The sequence below is a fragment of the Saccopteryx leptura genome, chromosome 3, assembly GCF_036850995.1.
Source record: "Saccopteryx leptura isolate mSacLep1 chromosome 3, mSacLep1_pri_phased_curated, whole genome shotgun sequence".
In the NCBI taxonomy this organism is placed as follows: Eukaryota; Metazoa; Chordata; class Mammalia; order Chiroptera; family Emballonuridae; genus Saccopteryx; species Saccopteryx leptura.
In genome coordinates this window covers 63,113,438-63,129,623 of record NC_089505.1, presented here as the reverse complement: position 1 = coordinate 63,129,623, position 16,186 = coordinate 63,113,438, and the positions used below count along the sequence as shown (strand labels likewise).

Below are 16,186 nucleotides of genomic sequence, written 5' to 3'. Positions count from 1 at the left end.
AAAAATAATAATAAAATAAATAAATAAATAAATAAAAGCACATGAAATGTTCAAAAAAAAAAAAGATGCACCTTTCTCTGAAAAATTTGAGGTCTAAAAACTGGGTGCATCTTATACAGGGGTTGTAGTTTTTTTTACTTGCATTTCCCACTTTTTCGCGCTTGTTTTTGCACTCATCATTGAAGACAGTGATTTGTCATCAGACACAGATGAGGAGAAGCTAATGGATGGGAGTTTTGACAATGATGATTTGTATAAATTTTATGATGAGTGAAACTTGAGTTCAATAACTTTATTCAAAATTTAGGCCCCAGCCCTGGCCAGTTGGCTAAGTGGTAGAGCGTCGGCCTGGTGTGCGGAAGTCCTGGGTTCGATTCTCGGCCAGGGCACACAGGAGAAGCACCCATCTGCTTCTCCACCCCTCCCCCCCTCCTTCCTCTCTGTCTCTCTCTTCCCCTCCCGCAGCCAAGGCTCCATTGGAGCAAAGATGGCCCGGGCGCTGGGGATGGCTCTATGGCCTCTGCCTCAGGCGCTAGACTGGCTCTGGTCGCAACAGAGCACGCCCCAGATGGGCAGAGCATTGCCCCCTGGTGGGCGTGCCAAGTGGATCCCGGTCGGGTGCATGTGGGAGTCTGACTGCCTACCCGTTTCCAGCTTCAGAAAAATACAAAAAAAAAAAAAAGAAAGAAAGAAATTTAGGCCCCAAAATTAAGATGTGTCTTATACATAGAGAAATATGGTAGATGATCTTACAAATAAGGTGTGTGAAGCACTTACAACAGAGGTTGGCATATAGTAAGAGCAAGATAAATATTACTTTATGTTTATTATTATTACTCTTGGTGGTGATGTTACTTATAATAGAGTAACATGATAGAAAATACAAAGGATACAGAAAAGTTATATACAATGAAAGGGAAAGCTCCCTCCTGCCTTCTCATAGACAGGCCACCCTAGATGGAAGTTTTCTTTTAAAAAAACCTTATTTGAAGAAGGGACATTTGAACACACATGAGTGACATAGAGGGGATGCTTCGCCTGCCCTCCGTTTTCTTCATTCATCCACAGTCCTTATCACAACGATCATAAAGCATTGTGATTTGTGCAATTCCATGATTTTTGTATGAGTCTCCCAGACAGTGAGTTCGTGGTGGCAACGCCTGCCTGGCACCCAGAGTGGCCAGCACAGCTGGCCCTCCATCTTTGCATGTGAATGAGTAACTCCGTGAAGGAAAGAACCAGTCGGCTGTGTCTGACTCCAAAACCAGAGCTCTAGATCCTTCTGCCCTGCTGCCTGGGTTAGCCAGCTGCTCCTCCCCTCCCAGCCTCCTGGGCGGCCTGCCCATCCCTGCCGCCCATCCACTGCCTTGCTGCCCCAGGCCCCTCACCTTTCTGCACCTTGTCGCACAACAGGTAGAGCTCCTCGCCACCTGTGCACGGCCCGCTCTCCTTGTTGATTCGGCAAATCCGCAGCTCTGATGTGTTTGTGGACTCTGGGAAGGAGCGTGAGGAAGAGGTATATAAGAAAAAACAGGAATTCAGTCATCAAATCCTTACCAGATACCCTGTGGGTGCCCACCTGGGTTGTGGACAGGTGGGAAATAGAGAAGCCAGGGCACCTAACCTCCTGGAACCCATGGTCTGGGTGGAAAAAGAAACTGCTCAGACAACAGGGGGTTAATAGACAATCACAAGTCCTCCCTGGTGAGGTGACTGGCCAAAAGGGAGATCATCAGACCTCAGGGAGATTTGGCGGGTCAGGTGTTAGAGACAATTCTGAGATAAGGGTTAATGGCCTGAAATCTCTAGTGGACACCTGTTGTTTTGCCTATCCACCAGACCTGGCCCTTCTGTTAAGGGTGCCTCAATTTTCCTTGGAGGGATCACCCCGCACCTCAGTGGTGGGGATTGGGTAAGTTCGAGCCCACTCCCCAGCTCTGCAGTGAGCTGGTGCCCCAGACCCAGCCAATCATACTATCACATCTTCTGGCCAGAGCTGATTGGTCTGAGGGGAGCACATGACCAAAACCAGGCCAATGAAAGACAGCTCTGAGATTATGAGCAAAACGAATGGGCAAGAGAAGTTCTCTTTGGGAGTGGAGGAAGGGTACCAAGGTGGCCCACAGTCATCTTGTCCCCACGGGAGGGCACTGCCAAGAATGACTGACTCCTAACATGAAGAAAGTATAGCTGAGAGAGGAAAGACAGATCCCCAGTGACACCTCTGAGGATCTGGATGCATCCTGATCAGAAGCACTGTGCTACCTCTAGAAATTGTTAGTTAATGGAACAAATTCTTTTTTCCTCTCCTTCAGCCCATTTGAGTTGGGATGCTATCACATACATCCATAAAAGCTCTGGTTGAATTAATATCTTTCCCCATTTTGATGCTTGTGGCAGTCATTGTAGGCTGGCTAAACACCACCAGCCCTTCCCAACCCCCTCTTCATGCCTGTGCCCCTCTAAAGAAGATGAAAACCTAAATACTTTCTTTCCCAGACTGCCTTGCAACCATGGGACCAATTCTGGCCAATGGGACATAAGTAGAAGTATACCAGGGGGATTCTGGGGAATATATTATTTTCTCTATCGAAGAGAGAAATATTACTCATGCTGCCTCTTCCCTAGGATAGCCTCGTACATTCTACAATACTACAAGGTCCTGTTTCCATAGCCTACATAGTAAATGCTGCCCCCTGGAATTGGGCAGTGGACAGCTTGCTCGCTACACAGGGTGACACTGCCCATCATGCCTAGAATACACACGACACCTAGAGCCATGGCAGTCAGCTCATGACTGTGAGGGAAAAGCAGAGAATCACAAAGTTGCTGAACCAGTCCTCTGATCCTGCTGAGCAGCTGAATCCACTGGGACAGACTTCATAACTGAGACATATAAAAATAAAGAACTCCCTGTTGGCTCTAGCCAGTGGCTCGGTGGGTAGAGTTGTCCCTGCGCTTGGAGGTAGCAGGTTCAATCCCCAGTCAGGGCACATATGAGAAGCGACCAGTGAGTGCACAACTAAATGGAACAACTAAATGGAACAGCAAGTTGATGCTTCTCTCTCCCTTCCTTCTTCTTGCTCTCTCTCTCTCTCTCTCAAATCAATGGGTAAAAATAAAAAAGTTTAGGAAAGAAAGAACTCCCTGTTGGTTCGAGCCTTTGTATATGAGGCTTTTTGTCCCTGTGGCAAGGACAATCCTACAGACACAGCACGCTCAACTCACTCTTGTCATAGACGGGCTCAGAGAGCACGGGGTCCATCTGGTGCATCTGGCCCTGCTGGTCCCTGTAAGAGGCCTGGAAGCAGATCCTCACGACGTTCATGTCCACCTCCTGATGGTTCTTCAGGGACCCGGCTGTGGGCGAGACGTGGGAAGGCTGATGGGGGGCTACACGGCCTGGTAGGGGGCAGAAGACTGGAGGAGATGGTGGGGCCCAGAGGAGGCGAAAGGATGGGAGTGGGCAGAGGGGTTCGGGGTTTGGGCTGACCATTGTAGGGGTCGATGCCAAGCTGGATTTTCCGCTCTATGGCGGCCTCGATCTCCTTCTTCCTCACACACTGGATGCCCAGGTTGTTAAAGCTGTGGGGGGGAGAAGGGAGGTTGGCACAAGGGAGCAGGTATAGCCCTAACCCACAGGAGGCTCCAGCAGATGTGATCTGCCTTGGGAGTAATAATTTCAGGGTCTGAGGCACCCCAGGCCCAGGGGTCCCAGCCTTGAGAGGTCGGGGCGAGTCTGGGGTTCAAACCCTCCATGGGTCTTAGGATTCTTGAGAGAACCTGGAAACACTTATCTTTATCACATTACAACACTGGCTAACCTCACTTATAAGAAAACTGCAAATTAAACACCAATGTGATACCAATTTTTAAAAACTCATCCAAACAGAAAAGATCAAAACATTTGCTAATACCCTCTGCGGGTGAAGTTGATTAGGCACTCTCACCCACTGCTGCTGGGGCCAGAAAGGGCTCCTGCAATCATCCATTGGAGGATGACCTGGCAGTATTCATTCATTCCCACAAATATTTTCTGAGCACCTTACTGTGAGCCAGCATGTGCTAAGCATTGGGAGGCACAGCAGGGAACAAAAAAGACAAAAATCCCTGCCCTCACTAAATGTATGGATCACTGAAAGTACACAGGTATACACTTAAATCTAGCAATTTCTACGAATTTATTCTAGAGAAGAAATGCTCTCTATGTAAAGCCATTCACCGCAGCTGAGTTAATCACAGAGCCACAAGGGATTGAAACCATCATAGATGCCCATTCATAGAGGACCTGTTCAAGTCACCATGTGCATCCACACACAGGAATACTATGCAGCCAATGAAAAGGATAAGGCAGCTCTGGCTGGTGGCTCAGTGTATAGAGCGTAGGCCCAGCATATGGACGTCCCAGGTTCGATTCCTGGTCTAGGCACACAGGAGAACTGACCATCTGCTTCACCCCCCCCCCACACACACACACCCTCTTCCCCTTCTGTCCCTTTTTCTCTCCCACAGTCAGTGGCTTGATTGATTCAAGCATGGCTCGGGGTGCTGAGGATGGCTCCACTAAAGCGCATCAGCCTCAGGTGCTAAAAATAGCTCAGTACTAAAGCATCAGGCCCCAGATGGGGTTGCTGAGTGGATCCCAGTCGGCGGGGGGCATGTGGGAGTCTGTCTCACTATCTCCCCTCTTCTCACCTAAAAAAAAAAAAAAAGATATGGCAGCTCTAAGTGTTGTGATAGGAATGATCCCAAGATGTATTGGAACACACAAATGGTGTGCAAGTGTCTGTTGTTATTTATAAGGAGAGAAAAAATATATCTCTATTTTGAATTTCCTCCAGGAAGAGGCCTGGTATCTGGAAAAGCAAAGAAGGAAGGACATTTATTTTTCACTGCACACCTTTTCTAAACCTTTTAATTTTTATTTATTAAAAACATATAAATTATAAAATAAAAGAACGGGCCTTGCAGTTAAGTCAGGTCTGGGGTCAGATCGCAGCACTGCCGTTGGCCTCTGTACCCTTGCACCTTAGGGCCTCAGTTTCCTCCTCTGCAATGTGCGAATAAATATAACATAAGTAAATGTGTGGGGCAGGGCTCCAGGCCTAGGAAAGACCCTCCACCGCAGGCCCCAGTTTCCCCATTTAGGAAATGCAATAGGAAGAGTCTGGCTAAGCTGCCCCTGCCTTAAGGTCTCTCCGAGTGATCTTCAGCCCCTCAGAATCTCCATGACCAAGAGTGAGGGGTAAAGGGCCAGGGGACAGGGTTGGGTACCTGTGCCGGGGGCTGACGTGAGGCCGGAGCCGCACCCTGCAGACTCCGTCGGTGCAGTCTTTCCCTACGAGGCTGTGGGGGTGCACTCGGTGAGGCCAGTCCTTCCACACCAGGCATGCGGTCACCTCCACCTCCCGCAGCCCTCCACAGTCCCGGAGCTGCAGGAAGACAGGTGCTCTTTTGGGGTCCCATCGTAGACATCAGCACCCATCCAAACTCCCTAGGGGCTCCCTGGGTAGCTCCCCAACCCTCTCCCCGCAGGCTGATGGAAGAGTACGTGCTTAAGACCCCTCTGAGATCCTAAACCTGAGATTTCCAACTGGTGGCCTGGTGGCCCCGTAACACGATAGCTGCGCACAAATGGACTTTTAAAAACTGGGTACATACAGGGCTCCTAGTACTGCATACAGATAACATTCTTGTCACAAGAGGAGAAAGGCACCTCTACAGTAAAGAGACCTGGTGGACACCACCATAGCCAGGTGATCGAGGTCAGCATCACCAATACCAGGCCCAAATGACTTGGGTCCCGCTGATGGCCGGGAAGGACTCATCGCTACTGTGACAGCCCCTCCAGGAGTGCCTCATCTGAATCTAATCATGATGAAACACCAGGCAAACCCAAATTGTGGGTCACCAGATCCAAATGTCAGTGTCATGAAAGATGATAAAGGCCTGACCTGTGGTGGCGCAGTGAATAAAGCGTCAACCTGGAAACACTGAGGCCGCCGGTTCAAAACCCTGGGCTTGCCTGGTCAAGGCACATATGGGAGTTGATGCTTCCTGCTCCTCCCCCCCCTCCTCTCTCTATAATGAATAAGTAAAATCTTAAAAACAAAAACAAACAAACAAACAAAAAAGATGATAAAAAGATGGGTGTCAATTTGGGATTAAAGGAAAACAAATGTTATTTTGATCTGACTAGTAGTTCCACAGTGTATACAGATATAAAAATTTACCAAGCTGTACACTTCAGAGTCAATCTTAACATATACATTAAGATAAAATATAACAATATATGAACATATATTCTACTAAATTTATATTAACTTCATATTGAAGGTTAATTTAGCTATTTATTTCTTAATGGGTAATTAAAATTGAATTTAAATTTTTAATTATTAAATTAATATTTTAAGATAAAATATAACTGAAGTAAACTCAATTTTTTAAAAAGAAGAGAAACTAGTCCTGGACAGATGGCTCAGCTGTTAGAGCAGCATCCCAAAGCATAGAGGTTGACAGTTCAATCCCCAGTCAGGGCACACACAGGAATAGAAATAGACTGATGTTCCTGAATCTCTCTCTATCTCTCCATCCTCTCTCACTAAAATCAATAAATAAAAATTTAAACAAAAAAAAAAAAAAAAAAAGAAGAGAGACTAAACAGACATGACCACCTAATATAACACATAATCCTTGATTTATAAAACACATTTTTGGGACAATCGGGAAATTTAGTTACAGACTCTATATTAGATATTATGGAATATTGTTCATTTTCCTAGTAGTAGTAAGAGTATTGTAGCTGTGTCGGAACCTCTTCTTAGGAGATGTACTTTGAAGGCTTAAGGATCTAGAACTGACATAACATGATATCTATAACTCATTTGCAAATAGTTCAGCCAAAAACCAATGTGTATTTGTGGTGAGAGAGCGACAGGTACAGCAGATGTGGCAAATGTTCACTGGTGAATACAAATGGAAGGTTCACATGTGTTCACTGTACTATTTTCATTTTTCATCAAAACTCGTCAAATGTAGCCTGACCAGGCAGTGGCGCAGTGGATAGAGCATCGGACTGGGATGCTGAGGACCCAGGTTTGAGACCCCGAGGTCGCTCAGCTTGAGCGCGGGCTCATCTGGTTTGAGCAAAAGCCCACCAGCTTGAATCCAAGGTTGCTGGCTCCAGCAAGGGGTTACTCGATCTGCTGAAGGCCCGCGGTCAAGGCACATATGAGAGAGCAATCAATGAACAACTAAGGTGTCACAATGCGCAATGAAAAACTAATGATTGATGCTTCTCATCTCTCTCTGTTCCTGTCTGTCTGTCCCTGTCTATCCCTCTCTCTGACTCACTCTCTGTCTCTGTAAAAAAACAAAAACAAAACCAAAAAAACAACTCATCAAATGTATACATTAAACAAGTGCAACTTTCTGTATAACAATTATACATCAATAAAACTTGTAAAAACTAGAAGATTTAAAAAATTTTTAAATAAAAAGTTGGGAAGAATTTGAAGCCTCCACTGAAAAAGTATGAGCTATCACTTATTCCAGATTTCCAGATTCTCTTTTTAAAAAAATGAAGCTTTACATGACCAGGCATTGCTCAGCAGATAGAGCGTCGACCTGGGATGCTGAGGGCCCAGGTTCGACCTGGGATGCTGAGGTTGCCAGCTTGAGCGTGGGATCATAGACATGACCCCATGGTCGCTGGGTTGAGCAAGGAAGGGGTCACTGGCTTGAGCAAGAGGTCATTGGCTTGGCTGGAGCCTCTCGGTCAAGGCACATATGAGAAAGCAACCAATGAACAAATAAAGTGCCGCAACTATGAGTTGATGCTTCTCATCCTTCTCCCTTCCTGCCTGTCTGTCCCTGTCTGACTCTCCCTTAAAAAGGGGGGGGGGGGTATGAGCCCTGGCTGTGTGGCTCAGTGGATAAAGCATCCATGTGTTGTGGGTTCAATCTTCAGTCAGGGCATATGTGAAAATCAATCAATGAATACGCAACTAAGCTGAACAATGCTTTCTCTTTCTCAAATCAATGGAAAAAATTTTTTTTTTAAAAAGGAGCCTGGCCTGACCAGGCGGTGGCGCAGTGGATAGAGCATTGGACTGGGATGCGGAAGACCCAGGTTCGAGACCCCGAGGTCGCCAGATTGAGCGTGGGTTCATCTGGTTTGAGCAAAAGCTCACCAGCTTGAACCCAAGGTTGCTGGCTCCAGCAAGGGGTTACTCGGTCTGCTGAAGGCCCGCGGTCAAGGCACATATGAGAAAGCAATCAATGAACAACTCAGGTGTTACAATGCGCAACAAAAAACTAATGATTGATGCTTCTCATCTCTTCGTTCCTGTCTATCCTTCTCTCTGACTCTCTCTCTGTCTCTGTAAAAAAAAAAAAAAAAAAAAAAAAAAAAAAGGAGCCTATGAGGCTTTCTTAGGTTACACACTGGACCCAGCTGGCATCAAAGACCCAGTAAAACCTGCTCTGAACTGTGAAAGCTGGTGTCGGTAAAAAAAATACAATAAACTGGTGATGATTAACAGGATAATAGTGCCCTCTAGTGAACATTTGAGATATTGGGGGTGATACTGGTTGATGCTGATGGGCACCCTCAGCCAGCAGTAGGCAGTGCCTGAGATGCTACACAACCTACAAACCAGGGACAATCCCACACAAATCCTGCAAAGCTTCTGAACCTCCCACCACCATTTCATGTCAGTGAAAAACCTGTTTAAAATGATCAGAGCCCAGAACCTAGCACTGTTTAATTTTATATACATAGTATTTCCCCCATAATTTTAAAATACACTGAATTTTAAGTCACCAGGTTAGGTCAGGCTGCATCCATGGCCACTGCAGTAATGAGGCCAACAGCAGGGGCCACCTTCACTGTGTTTCCCTGGGGCCGTGCGCGAGCACTTACTGAAATGAATGAGCTCTTGTATATGCACCACTATTTTCCTTTTATTTCTCCTTCATTTTAATGTTAAGGCATTATGGATTCTGGGCATGATTGTGAGTAGAGGTAGGTAATATTGCCTGTACATTTCACTGAGTCTGATAGGATTACAACTATTCATTTAACCAGCTTCCTGTTGGAGTATTAGGAGATTCTGAGGAGATCAGGGTCAACAGTCTCAGGATTCATAAAGATGCAGGGCTGAAAGCTTTTCATCTTTGGGATGTGACACAAAATCGTGGAAAAGGCACAAGGCCTTGTAGTAAGTCAGGCCTGGTACTAAACAGCCTCTACCATTGGCCGTCTGCATGATAAACCTCTCTGGCCTTACTGTCCTTAACTGTAAGATGTGTACCATTAAGTACCTGGCACACAGGTGCACTTAGTAAATGTCAGTAATTACTAGAGTAAACTTGTTGTGTGCCCTTGAGCACCTAACTTACCCTCTCTGAGCCTCAGTTTCCTCTTCCAAAAGATGGGAATAAAATCCTAAATCCAGAGTCAGAAGCAGGTCATCCCTACTGTTGGGCATTTACTGTTCTAACTATCTGAAATCAAAACCAACACTGAGCCTGACCAGGCAGTGGCGCAGTGGATAGAGTGTCGGACTGGGATGCGGAAGGACCCAGGTTTGAGACCCCAAGGTCGGTCGTCAGCTTGAGCGTGGGTTCATCTGGCTTGAGAAAAAAAAAAAAAAAAAAGCCTGACCAGGCGGTGGCGCAGTAAATAGAGCGTCAGACTGGGATGCAGAGGACCCAGGTTCGAGACCCCAAGGTTGCCAGCTTGAGAGCAGGTTCATCTGGTTTGAGCAAAGCTCACCAGCTTGGACCCAAGGTCGCTGGCTTGAACAAGGGGTTACTCAGTCTGCTAAAGGCCCATAGTCAAGGCACATATGGGAAAGCAATCAATGAGCAACTAAGGTGTCACAACAAAAAACTAATGATTGATGCTTCTCATCTCTTTCCATTCCTGTCTGTCTGTCCCTGTCTATCCCTCTCTCTGACTCTCTATCTCTAAAAAAAAATAAAATAAATAAAATAAAATAAAATAAATAAATAAAATATGCTCACCAGCTTGGACCCAAGGTCGCTGGCTAGAGCAAGGGGTTACTTGGTCTGTTGAAGACCTGCGGTCAAGGCACATATGAGAAAGCAAGCAATGAACAACTAAGGTGTCGCAACGAAAAACTGATGATTGATGCTTCTCATCTCTCTCCGTTCCTGTCTGTCTGTCCCTGTCTATCCCTCTCTCTGACTCTCTCTCTGTCCCCGTAAAAACAAAAACAAACAAAGAAACAAAAAACAACCAAACCAACACTGAGCCAAATAAATTGCCTGGAAAGAATTAGAAATAAAAAGCTGGGGAGCCCTGGCCAGATAGCTTGGTTGGTTAGAGCACCATCCTGAAGTGTGAAGGTTGCTGGTTAAATTCCCGATCACAGCACATAGAAGGATAGATTGATATTCCTGTCTCTCTCTCTCTCCCTCTTGCTCTCTCTCTAAAATCAATAAAAGAAAATTAAAAAATCTGGTGAAAACACAGCCTTCAGGTATCTCCTCACAGATAACTTATAATTACAAAGAGAAGGCCGTACTTTTACAAAGGAGAGACCTGGTGATCATAATTAAATCCCTAACCCCCTCAGAATGTGACTGTATTTGGAGATAGAGATTTTAAAAGGTGATTAAGTTAAAGAGGCCGTTAGGGTAGGCCCTGATCCAATCTGCCAGGTCTCCTTATGAGAAAAGGTCATTGGGACACACAAAGACATCAGACAAGTGTGACACAGACAAAAACTGATTGAGCCTGACCTGCGGTGGCACAGTGGATAAAGCGTCGACCTGGAAATGCTGAGGTCGCTGGTTCGAAACCCTGGGCTTGCCTGGTCAAGGCACATATGGGAGTTGATGCTTCCAGCTCCTCCCCACTTCTCTCTTTCTGTCTCTCCTCTCTCTCTGTCTCTCCTCTTCTCTCTCTCTCTCTCTGTCTCTCCCTCTCCTCTCTAAAATGAATAAATAAAAAGCTTAAAAAAAAAAAACTGATTGAGGACACAGTGAGAGGGCAGCCATCTGCAAGCAAAGGAGAGGCCTCAGAGGAAACCAACCCTGCTCATAACTCAATCTCGAACTTGCAGCCTCCAAGACTGTGAGAAATAAATTTCTGTTGTTCAAGCCATGCAGTCTGTGGTGTTTTGTTACAGCAGCCTGAGCAAACTAAAATGTCACCTTCACTGCTGGATCCAACTCAGCATCACTGGCATTGGGACAAATTGCCAGCCCATGGCCTTTGACAGGAGTCACTGAGAAAGCCACAACATCACTGCTGGAGTATTCCCACCAAAATGAATAACCTGATCTAACCTGGAAACAGCCAACAAACCCAGAATGTGGGACACTGAACAAAATATCTGTCCTGTCCTCCCCAAATAACCACATCCTGAAGCATACAAACAGACTGAGGTCAAAAGACACTTGTGGCCCTGGCCAGTTGGCTCAGTGGTAGAGCATCGGCCCGGTGTCCTGGGTTTGATTCTCAGTCAGGGCACACAGGAGAAGTGACCATCTGCTTCTCCACCCCCCCTCCTCACCCTTCTCTCTCTCTGTCTCTTCCCCACCCCCTTCCTGCAGCCATGGCTCAGTTGGTTCAAGCACATCAGCCTAGGGGCTAAGAATGACTCCGTGGAGCTTCCACCTCAGGTGCTAAAAATAGCTCAGTTGAGAGCACGGCTCCAGATCGGGGTTGCTAGGGGGATCCCGGTCAGGGCGCATGTGGGAGTCTGTCTCTCTATCTCGCCTCCTCTTACTTGAAAAAGAAGAAAGAAAAAATAAAAGACACCTGCCTTACTCCAATTGTGCCTAAAAGATGCTGTGAACTGGGTGGCTGATAAACAATAGATTTTGCTCACAGTTCTGGAGGCTGGAAGTCCAGATCTAGGTGTCAGTGTGGTCAGATCCTAGTGAGACACTCCCTGGGTTTGCAGACCGCCAATACTTCCCATTGTCTCCTTACATGGTACAAGGGGCAAGTGAGGTCTCTGGGGCCTCTTTTCTAAAAGCATTAATCTCATTCATGGCGGCTCTACCTTCATATCACCCTAAAGGCCCCACCTCTTAATATCATCCATCACCTTGGAGATTAGGATTGCAACATATTTGGGGGACAGAAACATTCAGACCATAGCAAGACCTGAGAAATGCAGCGTGTGATCCTGGACTGGTTATGAAACAATCAAACAACAAAACAAGAGCTATAAAAAATATATATTTTTTTTAATCTTTTTTTTTTTTTTAATTTTTATTTTATTCATTTTAGAGAGGAGAGAGAGAGAGAGAGAGAGAGAGGAGAGAGAGGAGAGAGAGACAGGGGGGAGGAGCTGGAAGCATCAACTCCCATATGTGCCCTGACCAGGCAAGCCAGGGTTTCAAACCGGCGACCTCAGCATTTCTAGGTCGACGCTTTATCCACTGCGCCACCACAGGCCAGGCTAGAATATGGAATATTATTAGATAATATCCTCATATGATTATTGTTTCTAGAGTATGATAATGGTGATATGATTCTATAGGTCCTGCATTGTAGAAAAATGTCCTTGTTCTCAAGAGATACATGCCAAGATGTTTGGGGCGCAGTATTGTCATGTTTCCAACTGACTTTCAAATCTCTCTCTAGACATGTTTATATAAGGTCTACCGGAAAGTTCTGTCCATTTTTGGAATAAAACAAAATACAAATTTTTCTGTCAATAAACTTTATTAAATAATATATTTCCACACCAATCCTATCTTCCGAATATGGTCCGAAATGGTTTGCTGAGCTGAATTAAGCCTTTCTGCGATCTCCGATGTTGTCAGAAAAGGATCTTGCTCCAACATGGTCCTAACAACATCATCATCAATCAAAGATGGTCACCCAGAACGTGGCTTATCAGAAAGGTCGAAATCACCTGTTTCGAATTTTTTGAACCATCTTCTGCATGTCCTATCAGAAACTGTACCTTCACCAAACACTTTCAATAAATTTCTACATGCTTCTGTAGCATTTCTTCCTTGTTGAAATTTGTATACAATACAGTGGCGTAAATGAACTTTACCAGTAGCCATGGGTACACTATCGCTTCACACATAAGACTAATGTGAATCAACTTTGTTTTAGTTAATTTGCTACGTCAGTGTGTATACATTAAGTGATAAAAATAGAGAGGCACACATGCGCCAAATAAACATGCACTTACGTGTTGAAACTTGTTGTGATAGAAACGGACAGAACTTTCCGGTCGACCTTATATATGGGGGGGATGCATAAAACAAATGTGGCCAAAGGCAGACAGGTGTTCATTGTGTTATTCTTGTCTATTTTATGTAGGTTTAAAATTTTTCAAAAAAGGCCCTGGCCAGATAGCTGAGTTGGTTAGAGCATCGTCCCAAAGCACAGAAGTTGCCAGTTCCACCTCTGATCAGATCACATATAGGACCAGCTCGATGTTTCTGTCTCTCTCCCCCGCCCTTCCTCTCTCACTAAAATCAATAAAACAATTTTTTTAATTAAAATTTTTTTCAAAAGAAAATGTTGAGACATGCAGTTGAAAAAAATTCCCTATCAAATTAGAAAAATAGACAAAATGCTTAAAGATAAATAAGGGGCTACCATTGCTCCTTAATGCACCACACTTATCCCCTTCCTGGAAATCCAATGACTGAGAATACATATATATATATTTAGCAAGAGAGAGAAACAGAGCCTGACCAGGCAGTGGCGCAGTGGATAGAGCGTCGAACTAGGATGCCCAGGACCCAGATTCGAGACCCCGAGGTCGCCAGCTTGAGCGCAGGTTCATCTGGCTTGAGTAAATCTCACCAGCTTGGACCCAAGGTCATTGGCTCGAGCAAGGGGTTACTCAGTCTGCTGAAGGCCCGCAGTCAAGGCACATATGAGAAAGCAAGCAATGAACAACTAAGGTGTCGCAATGAAAAACTAATGATTGATGCTTCTCATTTCTCTCCGTTCCTGTCTGTCTGTCCCTATGTATCCCTCTCTCTAACTCTATGTCCCTGTAAAAGAAACAGAGAGAGAGAAACAGAGAGAGACAAACAGATAGGAAGGGAGAGAGATGAGGCATCAACTTGTAGTTGCGGCACCTTAGTTATTTATTGATTGCTTCTCATATGTGCCTTGACCGGAGAGGGGGGACAGTTCTGGATGAGCCAATGACCCCTTGCTCAAGCCAGTGACCTTGGGCTCAAGCCAGTGACCATGGGGTCATGTCTATGATCCCACGCTCATGCCAGCGACCCAGTGCTCAAGCTGGTGAGCCTGCACTCAAGCCAACAACCTTGGGGTTTCAAACCTGGGTCCTCAGTGTCCTAGGTTGACACTCTATCCACTGTACCACCACCTGCCCAAGCAAGAATATATATTTCAAAGGAAATAATTTTTGCTTGACCTGTGGTGGTGCAGTGGATAAAAGTGTCAACATGGAATGCTGAGGTTGCCGGTTCGAAGCCCTGGGCTTGCCTGGCCAAGGCACATATAGGAGTTGATGCTTCCTGCTCTTCCTTCCCCCTTTCCCTACCTCTCTCTCTCTTTCTCTCTCTCTCAAAAATGAATAAATAAAATCTAAAAATAAAAAAGTAAAACAAAATAAAATAAAACTTAAAAACAAAAAAAGGAAATAGGCCTGACCTGTGGTGGCGCAGTGGATAAAGCATTGACCTGGAAATGCTGAGGTCGCCGGTTCGAAACCCTGGGCTTGCCTGGTCAAGGCACATATGGGAGTTGATGCTTCCAGCTCCTCCCCCCTTCTCTCTGTCTCCTCTCTCTCTCTCTCCCTTCTAAAATGAATAAATAAAAAATAAAGGAAATAATTTTTTGAATCAGAATATCTGGTTGACTGTAGGCAGCTTTTAGCCACAATGCCTGAAGCCAAACAAAATAACAACTACAACCTAGCTGCATAAAGGGGCATCTCCCTCGTGTCCTCATAGCATCTGGTAGACAGGGCAGGTGCATCACCCCATTTTACCATTGAGGAAATGAGGCCCAGGGAAGCACTGGGTTTGTCCCAGTTCACAGCTGGTACGTGGCAGAGCAGGGCTCAAACCCAAGTCTTTCTGACCCTAAAATCCCAACTTGTGGGGAAGGCCAGTGTTGCTCTGCTAATCCCCCACGAGCATGAATCCCACTGAAGGAGGAGTAGGACAGAGCGGCAGGAGACTTCACTTGAGGGAGCTTGGGCCTGTGCTGAAGACGGTCAGGGAAGGCGCCCTGGGGTAGACTGTGGTCTCATAGGTGAGTGCGGAGTGGTTGGATGCGAATGGTCAGGGGGAGCCAGACAAGGAGAGGTCCTAGAGGTCCAGGAAGGGGCTCAGGCTTCCTCCTGAGGACACTAGGGAGCCAAGGGTGAATTCTGAGCAGGGAGAGAAGCAGATGTGCAGTTTAACAGGGCTCCTCAGATTGCCTTGTTGGGGGCAGATGTGGAGGAGACTGAGAGCTGGTGACTGGGAAGAAGATGGCGGTCAGGGAGAAGATGGAGCTGAAACCTGGGGCTGGTGGAATGGCTAGTACACAACTGAGGTTCAATAAACATCTGCACAAAGATCCAGAAGCACGTGAAGGCTCTGTATCAAGGAAGATCAAGGAATCAGGCCTCAGACACTGCTGGGAGAAACAGCTGTGGATGCTACCCCCAGGTATTTGACAATATGACAATATCCATCAAATTACCTTTGACCAGCAATTCCATTTCCAGAAGTTATTTGAGTGACACACATGAAAGTAATCACAGATGAACTGTGTCATTCTCTACAGCCCTGCTTATAATAAATAGCAGGAGACTGGAAACAACCTAAATGCCCACCAAAAAGAAACTGAACAAGAAATTACCACACATGCACATGACAAGACACCACAGAAAAGAAATAAGGCAGCTTTACACATACTGATGTGAACTGAGCTCCAAGATATATTCTTTTTCTTTTTCCTTAGGTGAGAGGAGGGGAGATAGTGAGGCAGATTCCCACATGCACCTCAACTGGGATCTACCTGGCAACCCCCATGGGTGCTGATGCTTGAATCAACCGAGCTATCCTCAGTGTCCAGGGCCACACACAAATCAATTAAGCCACTGGCTGCCGGAGGGGAAGAGGGACAGCAGAAGGAGAGGGAGGGGGAGAGGGAGGGGGAGAGAAGCAGATGATCGCTTCTCTTGTGTGCCCTGACCGGGAATCGAAC

General features: G+C 45.9%; 1 protein-coding gene across 1 annotated transcript in view; it reads right to left on the bottom strand.

The window, feature by feature from the left end:
• Positions 1-16,186, bottom strand: part of RELB (RELB proto-oncogene, NF-kB subunit) — a 39,269-nt gene that overhangs the window by 11,867 nt on the left and 11,216 nt on the right. The window contains exons 4-7 of the mRNA XM_066373671.1: positions 5,275-5,432; positions 3,494-3,585; positions 3,229-3,360; positions 1,389-1,493 (exon numbers count right to left, since the gene is read on the bottom strand). Of these exons, the coding sequence (XP_066229768.1) occupies positions 1,389-1,493; positions 3,229-3,360; positions 3,494-3,585; positions 5,275-5,432 (487 nt within the window). The remainder of the gene's footprint in view (positions 1-1,388; positions 1,494-3,228; positions 3,361-3,493; positions 3,586-5,274; positions 5,433-16,186) is intronic.